We start from the raw sequence: 23,344 nt of genomic DNA on the forward strand, positions 1-23,344 counted from the left end.
ATTGCATGTATATTTTTTATGTTGTATGTGGGAATGTATTGTTAATTTTTTTATGTTAAAGGTCATTTTGAATTGTATTGTCAATTTTTAGGTTTATTTATGTACATTTATTTAAAATCCATTTCCATTAGGAGTGTTAATTGTTTTGACCCCTGGCATAGAAATGGTTTATTCTGTTTGAATTTAGTTCTGGAAAGGGACATAGCTGATGTTTCTGTTTTATGTAAATAAATAAAAAAGAATAAAAAATATGGAAAATCAAATGAATGTTATATATAAATCTGTATATAAATTTACAGTACACTATAAATCTCTATAGTAAAATGTCACCTACTGCACCACAATCACTGAAATACATTTAAAATGAAATTCCTGAATACAAAGGATGCATACAAATTAGAAAGATTTATTACAGTATGGTCAAAATATGTTAGTTGTCATAGAAATTATTGCTGATCATTACAAAGATAAATAAATGTTTAGTTTAATATCTACTACAGCAGCATTTCAAGGCACTTTCTTAGTCTATAGACAATTCCTTTTTTTATTATTTTATATATATATATATATATATATATATATTAATAGACATTTTTTTCTCAAACTTGGCCTGACTGGGCTTGTACAATCATTCTGATGAAATAATAGGACTAAAGGATCAAATGATGTTTAAGTATAACATAGACATTATCAAATCAAAAGTTAGACATAACACTGATATGTTAAATACATTTTCTTAATGTAAATAAATCATTATAAATGCTTAATTCAGACGGACTCAGATTAAAGTAAAATACTAATAATGGATGGATAGTCACATGCACATTATGGCTGGAATGAGAACATAATAACATATGGTCACATGTTAGTTTTTGGATGCACTTCCTGCATTAATGCACTATGAGGTACCAGAAGTCACAGTTTCAATTCTAAGAGCATTATTGTAGTTATAAAATAATCTACAACACTACAGCATAAAAATATGAGCCGTCCAGCATCCACAGTGTGACTGTAAACTCTGGCTGTTAAACATATGACATTCATATTGTCTATTACATCATATTGTCTAGTACATCATATTGTCTAGTACAGAATGTAAGAGTAAAGCACTACATTACAACAGCATTCAAAACTATGGCAGGATCCTCAATGTCTGCTTTACTCTGGACCATCCGCAACTCAAGCTGAGCAGGACTGGGCTTTCGATCAGGACCGGCCACCTCTGAGAGACGAACCAAGGTAAGGGATGAGTTACATGAACATCATAGAGTACGAGTATTAATACGAGTACTAATAATATGCCCAAAAGTTCAGCTACCAAATGCTGTCACTCACACATTCTCAGAAGCACTTTGCATTATCTGGTCTGGAACATTTGGTCTTACCTTTTGCGTAAGTAATTGTCCTCTTAATGACATGGTGCATGACAGAAATTGTCTTTTCACAGGCTGTCTGTCAAAAATACATGGAAAAAAAATAAATACAATAGTTATACTTCAACAAAACCTAAAGTTTGAACTTTTTTTTTTTACGGAGCACATAAGACATTAGAGTGGCCCTGAAGTATTTGCACACTTACAGTAGGCCATGTATTTTTAAGGGTTGCTTAATTCACCACTGACACAATGGGCTTTCAAATAAAACTTGGCTGCCTATTTGGTAGAAAGGCTATTTATTTATTTTTAATTCATCTTTCCTGACCAAGGCAAGGCAAGTTTATTTATATACACAATGCATGCCAGTATGAACTAGGAAAAAAATAGGTTGAAATAACTTCCCTTTTGCCAAATAGGTTGGAAAACTTCAACACCCATAATGCACTGGGCATGTTGCCATCCAAAGCCACTCCTAGTCTGCTTGGATAGGATATTCTATTGGATAGGCTTGACCAGAGTCAAATACCACCTTTGCAAATACTTCTTTGCAAACTTTGTCACAATAAAAGCTTGTATTGTTGCCAGGTGCAAGAATTCAAAGAGTAAACGCTTAGCGGGAGCGAGTTTCCAGTGAAGGATAAAGAGCGTTGTAGGCAGTGGTTAAAGGCTGCAAAGAATCATAAATATGAAGAGAATGCAGATGAAAATCTGAAAGATGTCAACATTTAAAACTGAATGAATACAAACAGTGTTTTAGGCCAAACAGTGGGGTGAAAACTGAAAAAAAAAACTGCCATTCCATTTTCTTCCACTCCCAGCATCTTCTGCCCATCCGCCTGAAGCAAAAAGTCATCGCATACAGGTAAGAAAGCTGTTGTAGTTACTATAGTGCTGTATAAAGAGTATCCAAAGTGTGATACAATTTTCAGTGATAAACCTACTGTTTGGTAATAACCCACTGTTGATCCGACTATCCGTGGGCCGGGATACAAAAATGCGGAAGTACAATCTCTATTTTTCACTAAAGCACTGTTGTTTTTTGTGTCATCAGGTGAATTTTTGCTGACAAGTTAACAAGAATTTCTAAACCCAGCTAACAGAAAAAGAGTAAACATTAGCTATGCTTCCATCCAAAGTTGCGAATTTAACTTATGCGCAAAATTAGAAAATCGCAAAAAACATTTACGAACAAAGCAAATTTCTATCCAGCAAAATTTACTATATATAGGGGCTTCTCCTACTTTTCTTATAGAGATACTATAAGAAAAGTAGGAGAAGCCCCAATATGTAGTATTATTCGTAATTACTTTCGTCTCAGAGCGCGCAGACGAAACGCAATAAACGTGTTATCTTGCTTTCGGAGGCGGATGCTGCTGTTTGGGAACGCAGTCGTGTACGAGAGTTCTGGGAGGTAATTATACTGAACCACTTTGACAATGGATTTTAAGCGTTTCAGAATGACCAAAACAGCATTTCAGATGCAGTGTAACGAGACCGGTCCATTGGTTAGTCCAGTTATGCCGTCTCATCACGCAGTCATATGATTTTTTTAATGCGCATTGAGGGATTTTATTGGGTAAATGTGTTTCCATCATAATTTATGTGCATGTTTTCTTGGCGGATAAAAAATGTATCCGACTCAAACGAGCGCATATGATTTTTATGCGCATTTTGAGAATTTATGCACATCTTGGTGTTTCCATCTAGCAGTTTTTGATGCGATATCCCAAAATGTGCATAAAATCTGTGGATGGAAACAGCTATCGTTCATTTACATATACACTACTGACATTCTAACAATACAAAGCAGGTTGAAAATTGGAAAACTTACAATTTAAGGGACAAAATTGTAACCACAGTATATAATGTGCTGAAGCAAACTGCTTTGTTCTTACTCTTGAGAACACAACTATAAATAGTGTGCCATCATCTTGTTTACCTTCAGATCATTTGGATGGAGGTGTGTCCACGCTAGCAGCATCGCAGCAAACAGGTCTCCTGTTCCCACAAACACAGCATCTACCCTGGGGATGTCCATACGGATCTGTTGGGTCACCATGGTGCCATCTGCTCTCGCTGAGAAACAACATATATCATATAATATATGATACTGAGTATATAATTAAACTCACAACTGGGATAAAACCCTTTGACAGAAACCACTAGTTAAGAATGATGCATTTGAAATAACTCTTGAATGAGCTACAAGTTGAATAGCAACATTACAAACTTTGATTAAAAATATTTCAATTTGTGCTAAAATTCAGACAAGACAAATGCACAAGACTGTGTACTTAATGAGGGAGAGAACTACACTGCGAATGACAATCAAATGAAAATTGAAGAAGAAAGCTATTGATTTAAAGATGTCGATTAAACATATAAACAATATATTTTACGTTTATTTCATAACATGCATACATACAGAAATAGTTTAAGATCATAAGGAGACAGACTATTACATCATTCACACCATGCTTCATGTAGTGGGTGGGCGGGGGTACCTGACTGTGTATGGTTTCAGAGCAACATAGCAACATCAATAGAGTAAGTAACTTTATTATAGTAAGTGTGATCACAGATGTGGGTTTAACTTCCTCTTAAGGTGATGATACACAGAGTAACTTTTTTAAGCAATGTTGCTGGGCAATGTTGCCGTCAACATCAACTGAATTATCCAGATAGAAATTTGTTGCCCATTCTCAATGGGAAAGTGCCCAAGCAACAATCACTCAGCTACATTGATCAAAAGGTTGCCCTGTGTATCCTCACCTTTACAACAGCTTTAAAACGGCTCATTCTACTATACAACTATCAGCTGTTTAAACAGACACAAGCTGCCAGGCGTGACCTTTGAACATGCAAAATGAGGCAACTGAATTCTGAAATAGAATAACTGCAACTTATGCTGGGTACACACCAAAAGATAATCGGGCTGATTTTGGGCCGATTTCCCCCCTTCCGACAATCCTAGCTATGTCCCGATTATCTTGATGGTTCAACAGATTATCTTATCAGATTTTCCCTTGGTGTGAGGTGTGTTAAGAGTGTCCGAACCTGCTCGGAAGAACGTCGGAGCCGCCCCGATCGCGAATCGTATATATTCAACATGTTTAATATTTACGATCAGAAATCCTGATGTGTGGGGGGAACCCCGAGGACAAACGCGCACGTTCTGGAGATTATCACGTGAAACGAAACAATATCCAATCAGAAAGTGAGATGATGGAAGACGGTCATTCTCACACACACACACGCACACGCACACATGCAGGAAGCTGAGTGTTATAAGGATTCAGTGAGGGATTAAATAGGCTAACTTTTTCTAAAGAGACAATAAATACAATAAAGAATAAATAAAGACAATAAAGAATGAATATATTTCTGTATAAAAGGTTATATATAATGGTGGGTACAATGTTTTTTTTATTGTTTTTTTTTATGTGAATTTTCTGTGAAAATCATTCCAAACACTATCATCATAATTTCTTCATGCATATCATCCGACATGCTTATTCTGAAGTCTCGCGAGGTTTTGCGAGATTTCCTGTGTTCACAGTCGAGAATCTGGTTGAAAATCTGTTTGTGTGTGGTGTGCTGTCTTTGTCACATCATGGCACACCACACACTATAGGAGCAAAATGCTTGAATCTAGGATTTTTTGTCCTCATGTTTGTTGTCTATCACATTTTGAAAATCTTATAAGATGTAAAAAATCTTTTGGTGTGTACCCAGCATTACCAAACCCAGACAATGAGTGATGATGAAAAGTATGAGGCAAGCATTGCAAGAGTTTTAATAGTTTCACTGCACTTAAGTCAAACTGGGTGTGGTGGGACAATAAAACAAAATCACCTCTTTTCTGGCTCCCCAGGGCGACCAGATACTGATCCCCCAGAGGAGAGGGCAGGTCAGAGCTGGTGATGACCACTGTGTCTGGACCCATCGAATGCAGGAGGTTCATCACCTGAAATACAAGACAACAGTTACACTTTCCGTTTCAGTAGGGTCTGTAGTTTGAGTTCCATTCATTACAGCTACAGTTATTACAAGTTAAGCCCAATTGTGGCGTAATGTTGCTATACCACAAAAAAATTATTTCCATTTAATTTCTCCTCTTCTTTAAAAAAAAAAGCATAAATCTGCATTACAGTGAGGCACTTATAAATGAAAGTTAATGGTGCCAATCTCTAAATGTTAAAATACTCATTAGCTGGGTTTCCATCCAAACGTGAAGAAGAAAAACAAAACAAAATTAACAATTGTTAATTTTTGTGCGTTCCCATCAAGTTGTTCTAGTGGATGAGGATGGTATTGGTAACCTAGTAACCAACAGTAAATAAAACACCATCAGCAGAAACAGCCGATTAGTCACGTGGATTTAATGTTCGCTACGTCAGAGTTTATTTGGTAAATACGCTTCCACCTCTCATTATTCGCATTAACTCTTTTTCACACAAGTCAAAATCCACCTCAACTGTGCATAAAAACGTGTTTGCAAATTAAGGGATTTCCCCCCCCCGAAATTTGCCGTTTCCATCACTCGTTTTTTGATGCGATACTTCAAAATGTGCATGGAAACATAGCTATTGTTTAAATAGTATAGCCACATAAACAATATGCATGTTCACGTGACTTTTGTAGATAAAAATCACTAAAATGACTAAAAATAACAAGAATATATTTTGCGGGCGAAATCTAGTCGTTTCAATACGAATCTGTGAGATCTGGAGTTTCGTGTGCGGGCGAACAAAATACTTTTTTTGCCCGCAAAATTTCACTAAAATATTACGTTTACAGTTCAAATAAAACAAGTTTAAACTAAATTGATTTTATAAAATTTTACAATTAAAAAGAAATTACGTTTTTAAATACTCCAAAAATTGGCCTTTCTTTTTGCTGCTTCTTTTTATGTTTGATTGGTTTTTGTGGTAAACAAACATTATGCCATAAATGCTGGAAGGATAAATATTCCTTTAGGCAATGTCATTACTGTATATTACAGCGACTGTAACAAAACTGTGCGTGGCGACAGCAGATACAGTACAACAGTACGGATACAGATCCCAGCACTTGTTATAAGATAAAAAAAACCCAGCATTCTAAGGAAGCCACTAGGCAAATTTAGATTAGATGAGCAGAACTAACTGCTTCGTAAAGAGAACAGCTGATAGAAACTCACTTCAATGGCATCTTTTTCTGAACTTATGCTTCTACCAGTGAGGAGTCTGTGAAGGAAAAAAAAAATATATATATATTTACATGTGTTGTTCATTATGACACAGACACACCCATGAATAAAGCGTGGAAATGAATGATACAAACTGCACAGGAGACCCATGTGACGCATACTGATAGCAGATGCTCAGTACACACTAGGGTCATTGATTTCTACACACATACACTATAAATCAGCATAACAGAACACTTACTCTGCTTCAAACTGATTGGGAGTGATTATGTCAGCGGCTGGTACTACTTTGTCCCTGTAGATGGGCACCAGGTTCTCAGGAACATACTTGAAATGAAACAGGAAGTGATCAGCTATTTAAAAAAGCATAACCACAACTTGCTAAATAAGGGGTTCCATTTTTGACTAGGAAAGTATAATGCAAATATGTGACCCTGGACCACAAAATCAGTCACAAGGGTCAATTTTCTGAAATTGAGATTTATACATAATCTGAAAGCTGAATAACTAAACTTTCCATTGATGATTGGTTTGTTATAATAGGACAATATTTGGCTGAGATACAACTATTTGAACATCTAGAATCTGAGGGTGCAAAAAATCGAAACATTGAGAAAATCTCCTTTAAAGTTGTGCATTTATGTTTGCGATTGTGTTGCATTCACTCACAAAAATATTTTTTTTATATATTTATGGTAGGAAATTTACAAAATATCTTCATGGACCATGATCTTTACTTAATATCCTAATGATTTTTGGCATAAAAGAAAAATCGATAATTTTGACGCATACAATGTATTGTTGGCTTTTGCCACAAATATACCCGTGTGACATGTGACTGGTTTTGTGATCCAGTATCACATATTGTAGGGATTTTTTTTTTATATATATATATAAATGCTTACCATAGCCCCATTATCACCCAGCACTGGATCACACACTTGGTAGGCAGGAAAGAAAAACGGCAATGAACATAATACACTGTAACACATGTCAGTGAGCAATGATATTCTAATTATATCCTGTTTGACTCATTACAGTAAAATCCCTAGCAGTCCATTTAGTCTTACTGAGTGAGCTATATTAACTATATAAACTATTAACTGTTGTACGAACTTGCTACTGCCAAAAGATACACAGACACACTGATGTGAGCATGTAAGATCTGCTGCTGCTGCTGCATAAATATACGTGAATCCAGTCGCAGATCTAGGCAGGTGGAGCTGTGGGAGGTGAAGGGTTTCAGATGAACTCTGATGCAGGACAATTAACTGCGTACAATTAACTCTGATTCAGACTATTTAAATGTTAGGAAAGTAATCTACAGTAATTGGCTGTAGAGGCCACTCATACCCCTTTTTCACCAAAAAAGAACTGGTTCGGAACTGGTGCTGGTTCAAAGTTGGTTCAACTTGCAAACTTTCTCAGAACCTGTTTGTTTTTCCACTGACTAGAGAGCCCAGCGAACGACGTCGTTACGTCACTGTGTACGTTGCCATACGTCTTAGCTTTCCCAACTTCAAGCATAACAATTACAATGTTTGGACTACATCGTCTTTCTGCAAATGTTTCTCCTGGCTTTGCGATCCTATATTGGGGTCAGAAGAAGACGTTTAGAACACATTTGTGCCGCTCGTCTGGATTACTATAGACGGAGGTTACGTTCGAGACGAAGTTCGACAATAACCCCGCCCCCAGCCCCCGACGTAAGCATGACGTGGTAAAAGAACGGTTCTAGTCCAGCAAAGAGTTTGTGCCGCTGTGGAACCAATTTTCCTGGCCGAGAACCGGTTCTTTGGCTGTATAGGCACTGGCTCTGAACCGGCACCAGCACAGCCTTGGTGGAAATGGGGTATCAGTGTGTGCCATGCCATGTAGTAAATGATGTGATTGCTAGCCAACTGCATGTAAAGGGCCTATCAGTCTGCACCAATCAAGAGTTTAATGACTCAACTAGAAATTGATTGCATTATCTTACATGAACTAACAATGAGCAATATATTTTTACAGCACTTATTCTTCTTTGTAAATGTTTGTTAGTTCACAGTGCTAATGTTAAAAGTCAAATCTTTGATTTTAAAAACAAATTTACATGCGTACAGGTTACGTGCGTCTCAGAGTGGCTCCGTTCACACTGCTATACTATACTCGTGGGTACAATAAAAACTGTCGTTTTCAACTGATTCACATCATTAAAACTGGTAAAACTTTAAGTCACACAAACAACACAAGCGGCTTGTGAAGAAACACAGACTGACTGTATGATAATTTAATTTAAGCAGACTTGCTTTCAGATCATCAGTGCTTTTCCACAGTGAAGAAAGAGCACAAGCACAGAGGGTTGCCAGATTGCACCGTTTAAGTAAAACACCAGATATGTAAGAGAAAAGCTCTTTTTGCAGGATTTAAGCTCTGGCAACCACAAACATCAAAGCTAGTGGGGAGTTGTTATCAATGCAGGATATCGAAAAAAAAGAGTTTTCAGGATAAATAACACGCAGGCCAATATCGCATTGATTATTCATAGAGAAAAGCAGATATCGCGATTAAAATACGATTAATCGTGCAGCCCTAATTTTAAGTCATTTTAAAAGCTCTTATTCACCTTAGATCTATTTTTATTACCACACAAAAAAAATCGAATTACTCGATTAATCATCAAAATAATCGACCGATTACTCGATTACCAAAATAATCGTTTGCGACCCTACAGCCCTAATATACACACCATACACCAGGCTTGGGTTTGCCCTCTTCAGCTCCTGTACAATGTTGACCACCGTTTCCAAAAAGGAATCATCCCTAGAGTACCCTGAAAGAAAGAAAAACATGGATGAAACCAAATGACCAAAAGTGGTTAATTTTATTTAAATTATGAAACGTAATGTCCATTTGCCCCCCCAAAAAAGTAAAAAAGTAATATTTATTTGCTCATTTGCCCAATCCTTCCTAAAATAAAGCATTTCTGATTGGATACTTTCAGTCATTTAAAAACACATGTTGACATGAGGGCACATGATGACACATGATGACAAGACAAAACAAAAACAGACTGGAAAAAGCTTGTCTGGCAAATCTTTATCTGAAGTGATAACAGTTACAGTTATAAACCAAGTTATGTACTTTTAATGAGTTTGGACATACATAATCCTATTTAAACCAGTCTGGGGTAGTCCTGTGTCTGACAGTAAATACCAGCAGACACAATAACAGGAGGAAAGACCTGTACCTGTGAGCACATAGTCGTAATGGTTCACGTTGTTGAGCTTGATCCCCTCGTACAGGACATGCAATTCGTCCGCAGTCATCACTTGCCCTTTCCAGTGTTCATATCCTGGCAAGAGAAAGACTTTTTTATAGGCATAATTCAAGTAGCCTAGCCTGTGTCATATATAACTGAAATTCATGCTTTAGTAATAAGGTACGAGATGCTGTGCCATATTTTATTTTATAAACATTAATGACACAGACAAGAGCAGGAATATAAGGCCGCTGTCACTTAAAGACCGCATGCACGCATAAACTTGGACAATAAACTGGACTGGTCAGCCAACTCGGATGCGCTGTGTCGGAAAGGGCAAAGTCGGCTCTAAAATAACCTAAAAATACAAAATATTAAATAAAAAACATTATCGAACTAAAGTATAGAACATTCATTTCATTGAAATAAAACAAAATCTCTCATTTTTGACCGACACGCGAAGAGCACCAGAGTGAAACAGTGCTGACAAACAGGAGAAACATTGCTTCTGATACAGTCAGAAGGCTTTTCAATCTACAAATCGCCATCATTTACCAAGGATTTTATTTTCCAAGCTTGATGGTCCACATTTTGCCTTTAACTTCAAATAAATGCAGATAAAACCATGAGATTATGTATGACCCTGACAAAATTCAGACATGTTTGATTTAAAACAGCTTTTTAGCACTACTAAAAGGTTTAAATTATATGCTTTGAGCACATTCTGAAAGCACAGAAACCTTCAAAGATTAACTGTATAGCGGAGAAATATTAAACTTTATAATTAACTACCTATAGTGACAGTTAAAAGGATGTCTAGCCCAACGGCTCCTCACCGGCGCCAACCTGCCCCTTAAACAAACATTTGTTTAAGGGGCATTCCCACATTACTCCCATCTTACGCAGTCTACATTGGTTACCCATCCGCTATCGCATTCAGTACAAGATACTCCTTATTACATTCAAAGCACTCCATGGTCTTGCCCCAAACTATATCTCTGACCTCATCCATACATACACACCTGTCCGCAGACTTAGATCATCTGATACCGGTCTGTTGACAATCCCACGGCACAAACTATCATCATTGGGTGGAAGGGCTTTTTGCACCGCTGCGCCAACTCTCTGGAATTCAATTCCACAACAAATCCGCAATCTCTCATCACTACAAGACTTCAAAACCCACATTAAAACACATCTTTTTGTCACTTGTTTCCCTGACCCCTGAATGTTCTGATTCTATATGTACTATACCTCTACTATGTGATCCCTCACAGTTTATATGTATCGTCATGTTTCTATGTTATGTGTAATTATAATTATTGTAAAGCGACCTTGAGTCCTCAGAAAGGCGCTATATAAAATAAACATATTATTATTATTATTATTATTATTATTTGATCATTGACAGAATAATCAAGCCAACTGACTGCAAATCCAAGTGGAATTTTCCCACTTACGATAAGCAAAAAATGAATTAATAAAATTAAATGTATCGAGCAGCTCTCGTTCAAGGCCAGATTAATTTAAACAAGCTGACTGAAAGATGAAAACAGATGCTCAAATAACTGCTCTTAAAAGTGCGCGTCATTTAAAATGCATTAAACCTTGAATCAAATGAGCTGCCGTAGTAGACTATGTCCATTGTCAGTTAAAACAGGATGTTCGTAACATGATGGCTGAAACAATAAATGCATTGTCCCATCAGACAAGATCTGTATTATCTGCTGTGGAATGAACATTATAATAGGGGTTCATTTGTGCCACTCAGTCATTTAAAAAAAAAAAAAAAAATCAATTGACAAATAAAACAAGTAAGCAATAAATTATGGTCATGTGGATAAATAGATAAACTAAGTAATTTATTTGACACAAAGAAAAATTCCATTAAATTCCATAATTATATAAAAATGCCGCAAATTAAAAAAGCAACTCCATTAAACATATTACTACACTACCCATAGTTTCTACATCAAGAATTAGATTGCACATTATATATTTTTTATTTTGTATTAAATTAATTATAAACAAATTACTTTATCTATTTAGCATTATGTTTAAACATTTTATGTCAGATTATTTCATTCATTTATACATTTCTCAATTGATTTCTCACTGGAATGGCTGACTTCTCAAGTGATTATTATGTTTAATTTTACTTCGGTGAAATTGGTGAAGATGTCATGATGGAATAGTTTAAGACATCTGTGTACTTGTACCTATAAGAACTTGAATAAATGTGAGACTAGTGATCACTTCATCAGTGCAACAATGCACAACATTTTATTTCACATGCATAACCTCCTTGTTTCCGATCCAATCGCCAAAACAGTGCTCTGTTTCTCTTTAGGGCAATCTTCTTCATATGATATACTATCATGTGATTCTGAATCTGAATACTCTACAATAAACTCTTCTTACATTTTCTGAATAACCCATTCAGTGACTGATTTCAATACTGCAGTGTTCAAACTGAGTCATTTCCCACGAGTCAATTAACAAGGGGATTAGTAACGATGGTATTTTATTTATTTTTTGCTTCATTCTCACCACATTTAACTCTGAAGACAAATTAATGTACAAAATACCAGATATCTTTGTGACTTTGGGGAAGAAAGAGAAGGCTTATACAAAGAGGAGAACACTAAATGCACTGTTGTGAGAAATTAGGAGTGAACTGTAGGGAGTATGGGAATAGCATGAGACCAGGGGAGGATTGATTTAGATTCCAGCTCACAAACAAGAATGTCACAGTGTGGAACAAATGTTGAACAGCATGAGCAACAGAGCATGAGAAAACAGCCCTATAAACCCACGGCTCTTAGCAACACACCCTCAAAAGAGTCGGCTATACAGCAACGGTTTACCCATTCAGTGCAAACATGTTAAAAAGGATATCTAGGACCATGATAAAAGACCATAGCAATAAAAAGTTACTACTCTGAGTAAAAAACAAAAGTGCACACGAATTGTAGACTGGTTTTAACTCTTTTAAACCACTGAATGCCCCCTTTTCTGTTTACCCTAATTTGAAATGACCAATTCACTGACCTAGTTTAATGAATGAATGAGTGGATTTCAGTGGTGCAGGGATTGAGCTCCACACCTCTCCCTCATATCTGTCACAGACTATAATGGATTGAATGAATTATTATTAATGAATCAACTATCGTTATTGAACGAATAAGTGTTTCGGAAAAAAACTTGGTTAATTGAATAATTCAATGACTTTTAAAAAATATCTGTTACTTTTGAATAAATTCAGCTGAATAAATGATTCAAAATCTCACTATAAAAACAGTCACAAGCTCCTGCCGTCTCCTTTTACCATCACCTCTGCTCTGCTATCTCTCTCCTACACACTTCCTCTCTGCTTTCACCGGATCCGGCTCCCACTTCTCTTAAAGCAACGGACACTCTTAGTTCCAACTGTACACTCAGCCTTGATAATACACTCCCCCCCTCCTGGCAGCTAAAGTAACTGAACAAGAATTAGGCCAAAAGTCACTTTCCACTCCCCTCTGCTGGAACGAGCCGCCAACTCCACCTGAACTGTTGAGAACTTCACATCTTTCAAGAAGAACCTCTTCTGCAAGCACTCAACCACCCCACAACCCTTAAAGGGTTAGTTCTTAATTTGTGCTCTGAAGGTGAAAGTCTTGCGTGTTTGGAACGACATGAGGGAGAGTAATACATTACATTTTTGGGTGAACTACCCCTTTAAATTGTAAATGTAAAAAACTTTCTTGAATCAGTATATTGAATGAATCAGTTGAATGAATGATACCCTGCGTCTCAATGTCCATACTATCCATCATACCTAAACAGTATGTGAGATTGAAATAAGTGTGTCCCAAAGCATTGTATGTTAAAAAGTGTATGTTAGAAGTCCCCGGATGGTCTACTATTTCCGCTGGATTTTCGAAGTGTGGATCTGTGCTCACTATAAAAGCTAATATTGCCCACAACTCATTGCACTTTGGAGGAGGAACTACAAACACAAGTAAAAAGTGTCAAAAACTACAAAACATGGTGGATATGCGCGACCAACGGTGAGAGGTTTAGATAAAGGTTTGAGTCTGATAAAAAAAAAAAAACGGTAATATACTAAATAAAAATCCTATACGGTAGGAAATAAGATTAAATAAAATGTGGAGGATTTTAACTGTGACAAGATGATTGACAGGCCAGTTTATTCTGACAAGATGCGACAGAGAGCATCCGTTAAAGACGCAATTGTATGACGTGATAGTATGTCCCAAAGCTTGTCTACTTTTTGCTACACACTCAAAAGTATCTACTTTTTCCTTCACAAAAAGAGTACATACTTTTAGGGCGTAGTGTAAGTTGGCGAATTGAAACGCAGCAAGAGTAAAAAAAAATCACTTGTTGCCCCCTACTGGTGTAACAATATAATCTGCAATAAGAGCAGATGAAAAATCCCCACCACTAATACACAAACTGACAGTACATTGTTTGTATGGTTTATTTAGTTTTAAGTACTTTAGTTTTTTCAAGTACTGGTTGTGTGGTACCTTTAAATCAAGATTAAAAAAGGAGCAAACCACCACCTGTTTTGCATTTCTGCGTACAGACAACATAACTGGAAAAAAAAAGCTGGGGAAAATCTCATACTGAGCTTTGCTTCACTGAAAGGAAAATAATACTGCCACATGCTGTGAAACAGAAAAGCTGAGCTTTAACCAGTGACATGATGAAAGCATTTCTACACCAAGAAGGTTAAACAGTACCAAGATGGTTAAACAGTACCAAGATAAACTCACCCAGATATAATTGATTACATTTTTCTTACTCTTTCTTTTAAACATTAGGCTAACATATTAAATCGTGCTTTGGCAAACCTTTTATATATGATTCAACAATCATTTATTTTATATATATATATATATATATATATACAGTATATAAAAGCATAACTATAAACTAAATAAAGTATAGGCCTATACTACTTTCAGAATTTTAAACCCTATCTGCAACAAAGCTGGCCAAGTGGAGTAATTAGTAATGCTTCATAAAAATCTATTCTGAGCAACTAATTTGAACTTCAGCCGTGATTGCGTAATGATTTGATGGGAACAATGCAACAGTGATATGACATTTCATGACATTTCAGCAGAGTCCTGCATTGTGACAATCTATTATTAACTGTAAACTATTTTATACATGTTTTTAATCATCATTTGTCATTAGCATATAATTTGAGCTAAAACTTAAACTGAAAAATAAATTTCAGAATGTCTTAGCATTTGGTATGTCCTTTTGCTTTAATGGAAGCAGCAGTTATTTACCTGTGTGATTGGAGAACTGCACAGAGTTTATAGTGTCCACTTCAAAGCCCAGCACCTATTACAGCAATGACAGGTTACAACGTGTTTACATACTGACATGCATTGTAGTGGGAAACTAACGCAGTTTTTATTGTTGTAATGGCTGTGGATGCAAATGAGCTTGCAAATTAGTTGCATAACAACTACGTTAAAACTGTAAATGTCGCTGCAGGCATCTAATGCACTGCAAAAGCTACTGCTTCTTACCTGCAAAGGAAACGATGCAGATTTGTTTCCCACATATCCTCTGACAACATGACTTTGAACTGACAGAACTCTGCAGTCCATGCTTTATGCTTATGACGTTAGCTTAAATCAAAACACAACTAGCTTTTAATATTCTCATTAAAATGTCACGATACCCTTAAGAAGAGAAAGCGATCAACCGTAGTAGATACAACAAAAGCACACTTCAGTAATGACAGACATTCAACAGCTTTTACTGCGCAGTGCATATGAATGGACGCTTTCCGCTTCTTCTTTCAGGCGACTGCCGAGGACACCTAAAAGCTCACAGAGCGTTGACTATTGACCAATCGTGTCAAAGTAAGATTGTCCGTGTAAAAAAAAAAAGAAGAAAGATTCTCAGCGTTCCAAGATCATTAAAGCATCTCTGGTTAATGTTAATGCAGGTGTAAAGCACTGCAATTAAAAAAAAAAAAGTTTAATAAAGTTACTTAGTGCTATTTGCTTTGCAACGACGATATATGATCACGCTTTTAATAGACTAAATAAACGTCAGAGCATGTTTCTAATAAATAAGTCAGAGTCATAGGGTTGACCAGAATTCTGAATTTAAGAATCGGCACACTTTCACTTCTTCAGTGTGAGTTTGAAATAAGTTGGTCACACTCTACATGAAGAGAATAATTACATACAGTTCAAATGAATTCAAAACAAACACGCTTAGTATCAAAACCTTTTGTAATTTTTATTATCCATTCCAAAATAAGCCACATTTGAAAATAAAAAAATACACAATTCCTCAAGATAAGCTTGATTATTAATAAACTATTTTGTAACAATTGCAAAGCAGTCTACTATCACTCAAAGTCACAGACTAGAGCTGTTCAGTCATGAATAGTCAATTTGTAGGCCAAGTTAAAGTGTTGAGTGCTGTTGAGTCACTGTGAGTTCTTTCTGGAATTTTCCTGTGGTTTTTGATTTATAAACATTTTATAAAAGTTTGCATGAAATGAAAATTCACCTGTCTATTTTCTAAATGCAAGTTACAGATTTTATTGTGAACGAATCATTCATGTTTATGTTTTTTTTTTTTTGACAGAGTAATTTTTAATCAAAATATCATAACTGGAGCTTCCAGTGAAAATGACAGACATCTCTTTGATTACTTAAAGGTAGGGTAGGCAAAATATTTTCCATAAACACTTTTTGTTATACTGGTTGAAACTCTATTGCCATCCTGATAGCAATCAATAATAGACCACAATAGTAGTCTAAATATGAATAAATACGGTCTGAATGCATTGATACGATGTCCTACGTGCCTGTGTCAACATATGTATTTCCATACCTTCACGCACCTGCTTTCGCAGACATCACACGTCATCAGCTCGTTCCGGAAGGCTATGTTATTAGACAGACAGTCACAGAGCGCAACAAACAAACATCAGCCGCCTTTTACAGTTCCTCCTGAACCAAAACAACAAGCTTATGCTGTGTTCACGCCATGTCAACGCCGAAATGAATCTGCAGCAGTCAGATAGGCTAGTACAGGTCAGAGTTTTTTACGTTTATTATTAAAGCTCTGGCTGTGCGTGTTCACGTGTTTTGAAGGAGGCGTGGCTTTGGAGATGCTCTGAAGGGAGGGTGGGATCTAATGCTTTCAAAACTAGCTTGCTATTGCTAGCCTCTCAGAAAGTGACAACCCTACCTTTAATCCACTCAGATTGTCACTCATATGTCACAATACAGAAGAAAATATGTCGCTACATCTGTTTGAGGTATGACTATGGAATTTACATTGTGAAATTCTCTTCCAGTGATGTTGACATAAAACCACAGAACATATAATCCATAAATCCAAAAGTGCAATTATGAAAACCTATTATAACTTTCAGAAGGAAACTTCTATGATTATTTAAACTTCCTGATTGTAGGACTACAAATTACTCTATTTATCAGTCTTTTATTTTGATTTATAACTTGTATCCCTTAGTAACTTTGCAGGAGTAAAGCAAAAACCAAGTTTCCACAAAACTACACAATCCCGCAGCGTCCGCTTTCCATGATAATAGCAAATGGTCAGAGCTAATATTGACACAACCTGAGATATGAGGCATATCATTTTCTTCCCAATGATTTAGACATTTTGTGCTTTCAGAGAACATAGAGCACATACGTCAGAACCTGCTGTCTGAGGCCTCCGATTCATAAACAAAGAAACTGACTTATCATCACCCACTTTAATCTTGTTTTATTGGAAACATCATCACACATTAATCTCACAATCCAGTGGACAAAGACATTCCATAGTCCCACACAAGAAGCACTGTTAAATCAATGTAATCTTTGTCTTAAATTACACTTTTTTTCTATTATCAGTCCATCCATACAGTAAAGACATTTGCATTATTAGTCCTGGACCCTCATGTTAATAAAGTTAAAGTCATCAATAACTTTAATGGAGGCCAAAATGAGGCCTTACCCCTTGAGGGCCTTCATACAATTACAACACTTCATGCCTGTGACATCCTACAACATCACAATGCATGAATGAGAAGATATCACTATAGTGATAATGCAGAAGATTTTCTTATGTAGTCATGTACACATACGCAAAATTGTATCTGCGTGGGTTTGTTCATTTAGTGAAGGTATCAGAGCAGAAGATATATGTTTAAAGGATGGAGATAGGACGAGTGGAGGCACACTGACCCTGTAGTGAAGTATGTTTACACTGACTGGAGGACACAATGTTCATCTAGCTTCACATCGGAAGAGGCTCTATATATCAGCAGTCAGCCGCAGCGCTGGTGATTTCAGGAAGGAAACTGGGCCTCAGAGACGCTATCACAGGTGCCACTGCAAGCATGTCAAAGCCCTTCACCTGGAGGCCATATGGGTATTTGTGGACCTGATGCCCTTGTCATGGATTTCCATCGCATGCTTTTATGCTTTATATCAGTTATATTGTCAGTTTGTGTAAGCTGCAACTGCACAGATGAAGAAACCCATTTGTCAGGTGATCAGGCGGGCCGCTTGAGACACATGTGGCTGCTCTCAATGAGGGATGCAAAGAGGAGAGAGAAAGGTAAGATCACACAAAACACCTTTTTAGCATTCATGGAAATGTTAATCCTAAAAACATTCAAATAAAATTACAGATCAGTCATTTTCTTTGTAAATTAATGAAGGCAAGGCACCACAGTTAACTCATAGATATCACCATACTTCCCCAGTTACAAGTTTTCTGAAATGTTATATGCAAATGAGGCATTATCTAATTAATTATGCACTAATTTGCATTTTGGAAACAAATGCCAATGTTTTTAGGAGAAAAGGTTTAATAAAGCAACTGATATATGAACAAACCTCTCTGGAAAAAAACATTAGAATTTAGATAGGAATAAAACTGTAAAGTCTAATGTAAGTATGTGCTACTGAAGTGGAGATCTCTGGCTTAGTGCATGAGAAAAGTCTAGAAACGCAATATAGATAAAAGGTGTCTATTTTGGATCTTTCTACTTGTCTGAAAGAAGAACCTCTCTTGGTACATTTGTTCTGTTTTTAAGCAACTGATCTTTATATATAGACATGCATGTAAGGAAGTCTAGTATACAGCTGTCCTTTGTTCAACTGTCAGAACACATATGTCATCTGTGCAGCGCTGTGTTGAAGGTTATTATTATAAAAAAGTATCATAAAGATGGCCTACTCTTAGTCTGCTATTTGTAATTAAAAAATCATGAAGTACTGGGATGCCTGGCCTGTACACTTACACACATTATTGATGACACAAAATAAAGTGTCATGTGACATACAGTAATACCGCAGTGGTTCTCAAACTTTTTGACTCCAAGGCCCTTGGACTTTTCCTTGGACTTTTACTGGACAATGATTAATGTTAAAGGAGTAGTTCACTTAAAAATGAAAGTTCTGTCATCATTTAAATGCTTTATTTACAGGTGATATGGTGATATGTTTTGTGTCATAGCTGGTACTCCATCGTGTATTTTACTCCATAATCAACATTGCATAAAATGGAATTCTATCTTACTAACTGAATACTGTGTAGAACGCACTGTATTTTTAAGTAGGTAACACAAAATTGACAGTAAACAATATGCTACATTGTTGCACAAATTGGAAAATGCAGAAAGTCGTCCTTACATTCAGTGCATACAGAAACTCATATTGTGCAGAGGATGCATAACATATACAGTCACTGCACGCTTTCAACTACTCATTAATGCAAATATCTAATCAGCCAATCACATTGCAGCAACTCAATTTAGGCTTGTAGACATGGTCAAGACGACCTGCTGAAGTTCAAACTAAATGGGGAAGAAAGATGATTTAAGTGACTTTGAACGTGGCATGGTTGTTGATGCTAGACGGGCTGAGTATTTCAGGAACTGCTGATCTACTAAGATTTTCATGCACAAACATCTGAGAATGGTCCAAAAAAGAGAAAAATATCCAGTGAGCGCCAGTGAAATTGTCTTGTTGATGCCAGAGGCCAGAGGAGAATGGCCAGACTGGTTCCAACTGATAGAAAGGCAACAGCAACTCAAATAACCACTCGATACAACCGAGGTCTGCAGAAGAGCATCTCTGAAACGCACAACCTTGAAGCAGAGCTGAATCAAGCTGAAATCATACTGATTAACTCGAAGAGAAATGACGTGTTAGCAGAATGGCAGCAGTGACAAATTCAGTGCAGAATTCATGCACAGGATCTTGTCTAGCTGACAGTAATCAAACACACAAGGACAGATCTCTGACGCACTGATTATATATGAGCTGTGTGTGTTTGCAGGGAAGTTATTTGTACAAAATGATATGGACGTAATCATTACCGTTCTCTTTTTTTACGGTAATTATACGTTGATCCTCAATGTATGACATATTCAAAATAATATTATAACAAACCTATACAAATAAATAAAAAGAAAATAAAGTATCACAAAATACACCCCTTCAGCAGCCTGATGAACCTTATAACTGTAAATGTCACTCTCTGAGTTTCAGCTGATTTGAGATGTTAATACTTTTGCTCTTTGAATATCCCAGCAGCCGTGGACGAGTCTAATCCAGCTCGAGGTCCCGTCACACATCAGCTCCTGTATTGCCGTGTTGGGATTGGTTTTCACCTACAGATCCTGACGAACGGGAGTGTGTGGGGCGTTCATGAGCCTTCTGAGTACAGTATGATTTATATGTCTATAACCCTCATAACCCTCAGAGGAAAATTTTTCATTCTACACAGAGTTATCTTCTTTATATTGCACCCATTTCTTCTTGAAGTTTTTCTTCATTTTCTGTTTGTCTTTTAGGCTTGCTGAGAGTGTTTGCTATGAGGCCGGGCATAGTGGGTATCCGTGGTGTGAAGAGTGAACTGTATTTGTGCATGAATCAGGAAGGAACTGCGCATGGAACGGTGAGAAATTACATCATGGAAACTTGATGGCAAAGCATCAAATGTCTCATAATCATATTTAACTCTTATGTCTACAAGAGATAATAGTAATTTAAGCTATTTGAAAGGTAATCACGATTCCTTTCTGAAATAATGAAGCGTTTGCAAAGGCATACATTAACATTTAAATCTCTTCTTTGTTGTAGAGGAAGTTCTCAAATGAATGCCTGTTTGAAGAGCGCATGGAAGAAAATCACTACAACACGTACTCCTCTCTGAGGCACACAGGGTTTTTCCTGGCTCTGTCCCAGCAAGGGAAGCTGAGGAAAGGTAACAGGGTAGGCCGCCACCAGGCCTGCACACACTTTCTTCCTCGCAAACCCTCATCTCGCTAAACTCTCATCTGACACATCATATCTAACTTGCCAGCTACTACATCAACACTTAAACCTATGATGAAGCAGTCACTGGGTGCTGTATAAGCTCATTTCGACAAACATTAAAAGCACCTAAATAGACTTTGTAAACAGCAGCGCTTGTGGTTGAAGTATTCAGGGCTGGACTAATTCTGTGACCAGACTTGTGTGTTAAGGGTTAGCGTTTTAATTTCGGTTTTTTTTTTGCACTATGTAACCACATTCTGTCAACAATAATTATTTTAAAATGTCGCCCCAAGCTTATAATGTCATAGAACTCATTTGGTGATAGGTAAAAGCAGTCTATAAATTATGCACAACAGTCATTTATTTTTAACATACCAAAAAAAAAAAAAACCCTCACTGTTTTCTTATTTTATTTAAAACATTAACATTTTAAATGACCTGTGAATGTGACATCTTTATTATGAAAATGTGATTTTGAATATAATGAATGTGTAAATATTTATGTATTTATTAATGTGTAAATGAGATCTAAATACATGATAGTGTTATTTTATTGTTATTTATATACTATTACTATTTATTAATATTTTGTATTAGTTTTTATTTAGCTTTTGTTTATAACAAGAACAACACTGATACAGACACCCTGTTCTGTGAATCATTTTGTCCTACATAAGTTTGACATGTATGATTTGTATGATGTGTAATTTACTGCTGTGCGTGTGAAGGCCTCATTATATCATTGTAAGAATAAACCTGATGTGCCTGAAAGTTCTGAACTCCAAATAAAAGAGATGCAAACATGCTGACAGTGAATGTTGGAATATGCAAAAAGAAAAAGAAACAAAATCTTCAAAGGCTGAATTGACTCATTACTGAATAAGACATGACAGGTAAATAGGTTGAAAATCAGGCTAGACTCCCAAAAGGTTCTCCAATGACAACAGCTCCAAAAACACACCTAATGCTGATATAGAAACAAGCGTAAATTCCCCCTACATGGGTCATCATGCATTATTAACACATCAATTCAAGTTTTTTTTTTTTTTTTTTTTTGTATACAAGGTGCACGTAGTAATTTTTAGCGGCATCTAGTGGTGAGGTTGTGAATTGCAATCAACAGAAGTTACGGTGGCTGACAGGAAAAGATGTGTCTTCTGAGACAGCAAAGAGTAGCCAGTTAAGCAATGAGATTTCCTTACAAAGATAAATTAAGAAATTAGGTTTACTTAATTATTCAGTAAAATTATATGTTATTGCGAATATTATTGTTACTTGTTCATCATTGTGTCAGTGTTTTATTTGCTAACTTTAGCTAGCTTCCTTGCACGAAGAACAACATAGTGACAAAATGCGTTTGTCCATTTAGGGCTCCTGTAGAAAATGTTGGTGCATTTCAATGTAAGGGGACCCGCGGTGTATTTAGATACATCCATCCATCTATCTATCTATCTATCTATCTATCTATCTATCTATCTATCTATCTATCTATCTATCTATCTATCTATCTATCTATCTATCGATCTATCTATCTATCTATCTATCTATCTATCTATCTATCTAATCCACATAGCTTGGGTACCTTAGTAATCACCTTGTATTGCCCAAACAACACCTTAGCAACCATTTAAAGCCCTTTAGCCATCTCTTAGCAACGCCTTCATCCCTTCTCTCTTCAAATCACTCTTCAAACTACCAAAGCATTTAAAGGGCACAAGGTTTATATTGCATTCAGTCTACATATCTTCATAACTGTTCAATTAGTAAAACTACATAAGGCCTTTAAACTGTGTTAAACTTAAAAAAAAAAAACTCTCAAAGTTTGTCTTTGTTGTTTCTATCAGCATTGTGCTCAGATTTGTAGTGTGTTATGCAAATGCAGTAAGTTAGATTTAACCCACAATAAAAAATGCTGAAAATAAACTCATAATAGTTCGTTCACTCCCAGTCCCAACCTATGCTTTTCCTGGTCCCCGTCTTGGCCAACTGGCCCTAAAGTCTCAATATCATGTACATTTTCATTTCATCATATCTCCATTTCTGTCCTCCATTTTTAAAGCCCCTCCATCATCCACCTCTGCATTTGATCAGGTTCACAGGCCTCTCTGTAAGCTGAGCTGCATTGAGGGAGATGCGGGGTCATCCGATCCCCTCTCACAGCGACACTACCTCTCAGCACTCCCCGATCAGATGTCCCGCTCTA

General features: G+C 36.5%; 2 protein-coding genes across 4 annotated transcripts; one reads left to right on the forward strand and one right to left on the reverse strand.

Annotated features, from left to right (window-relative positions):
* Positions 1 to 598: 598 nt before the first annotated feature.
* Positions 599 to 15,651, reverse strand: pdxka (pyridoxal (pyridoxine, vitamin B6) kinase a). The gene is made up of 11 exons (XM_084420550.1): positions 15,364 to 15,651; positions 15,118 to 15,172; positions 9,797 to 9,901; positions 9,296 to 9,379; positions 7,473 to 7,507; positions 6,809 to 6,894; positions 6,559 to 6,604; positions 5,232 to 5,343; positions 3,316 to 3,452; positions 1,386 to 1,452; positions 599 to 1,222 (listed from the first exon to the last, which is right to left on the reverse strand). The coding sequence occupies exons 1-11, from the start codon at positions 15,442 to 15,444 to the stop codon at positions 1,110 to 1,112; spliced, it is 921 nt and encodes a 306-aa protein (XP_084276676.1). The 5' UTR covers positions 15,445 to 15,651; the 3' UTR covers positions 599 to 1,109.
* A 2,347-nt stretch (positions 15,652 to 17,998) lies between these two features.
* Positions 17,999 to 23,342, forward strand: LOC311299010 (fibroblast growth factor 4A-like). 3 transcript variants are annotated; one of them, XM_084422392.1, is made up of 5 exons: positions 18,195 to 18,430; positions 20,413 to 20,547; positions 20,676 to 20,779; positions 20,965 to 21,088; positions 23,233 to 23,342. In XM_084422392.1, exons 1-5 carry the CDS (start codon positions 18,238 to 18,240, stop codon positions 23,250 to 23,252), a joined length of 576 nt encoding a protein of 191 aa, XP_084278518.1. In that variant the 5' UTR covers positions 18,195 to 18,237; the 3' UTR covers positions 23,253 to 23,342. The 3 variants fall into 3 exon arrangements, with proteins under 3 accessions (XP_084278519.1, XP_084278517.1, XP_084278518.1); XM_084422393.1 differs by lacking the exon at positions 23,233 to 23,342 and having other exon boundaries at positions 17,999 to 18,430; positions 20,965 to 21,517; XM_084422391.1 differs by lacking the exon at positions 23,233 to 23,342 and having other exon boundaries at positions 18,161 to 18,430; positions 20,416 to 20,547; positions 20,965 to 21,517.
* Positions 23,343 to 23,344: the final 2 nt, after the last annotated feature.

Source organism: Rutilus rutilus (assembly GCF_951802725.1).
Source record: "Rutilus rutilus genome assembly, chromosome: 10".
NCBI classification, from domain to species: domain Eukaryota; kingdom Metazoa; phylum Chordata; class Actinopteri; order Cypriniformes; family Leuciscidae; genus Rutilus; species Rutilus rutilus.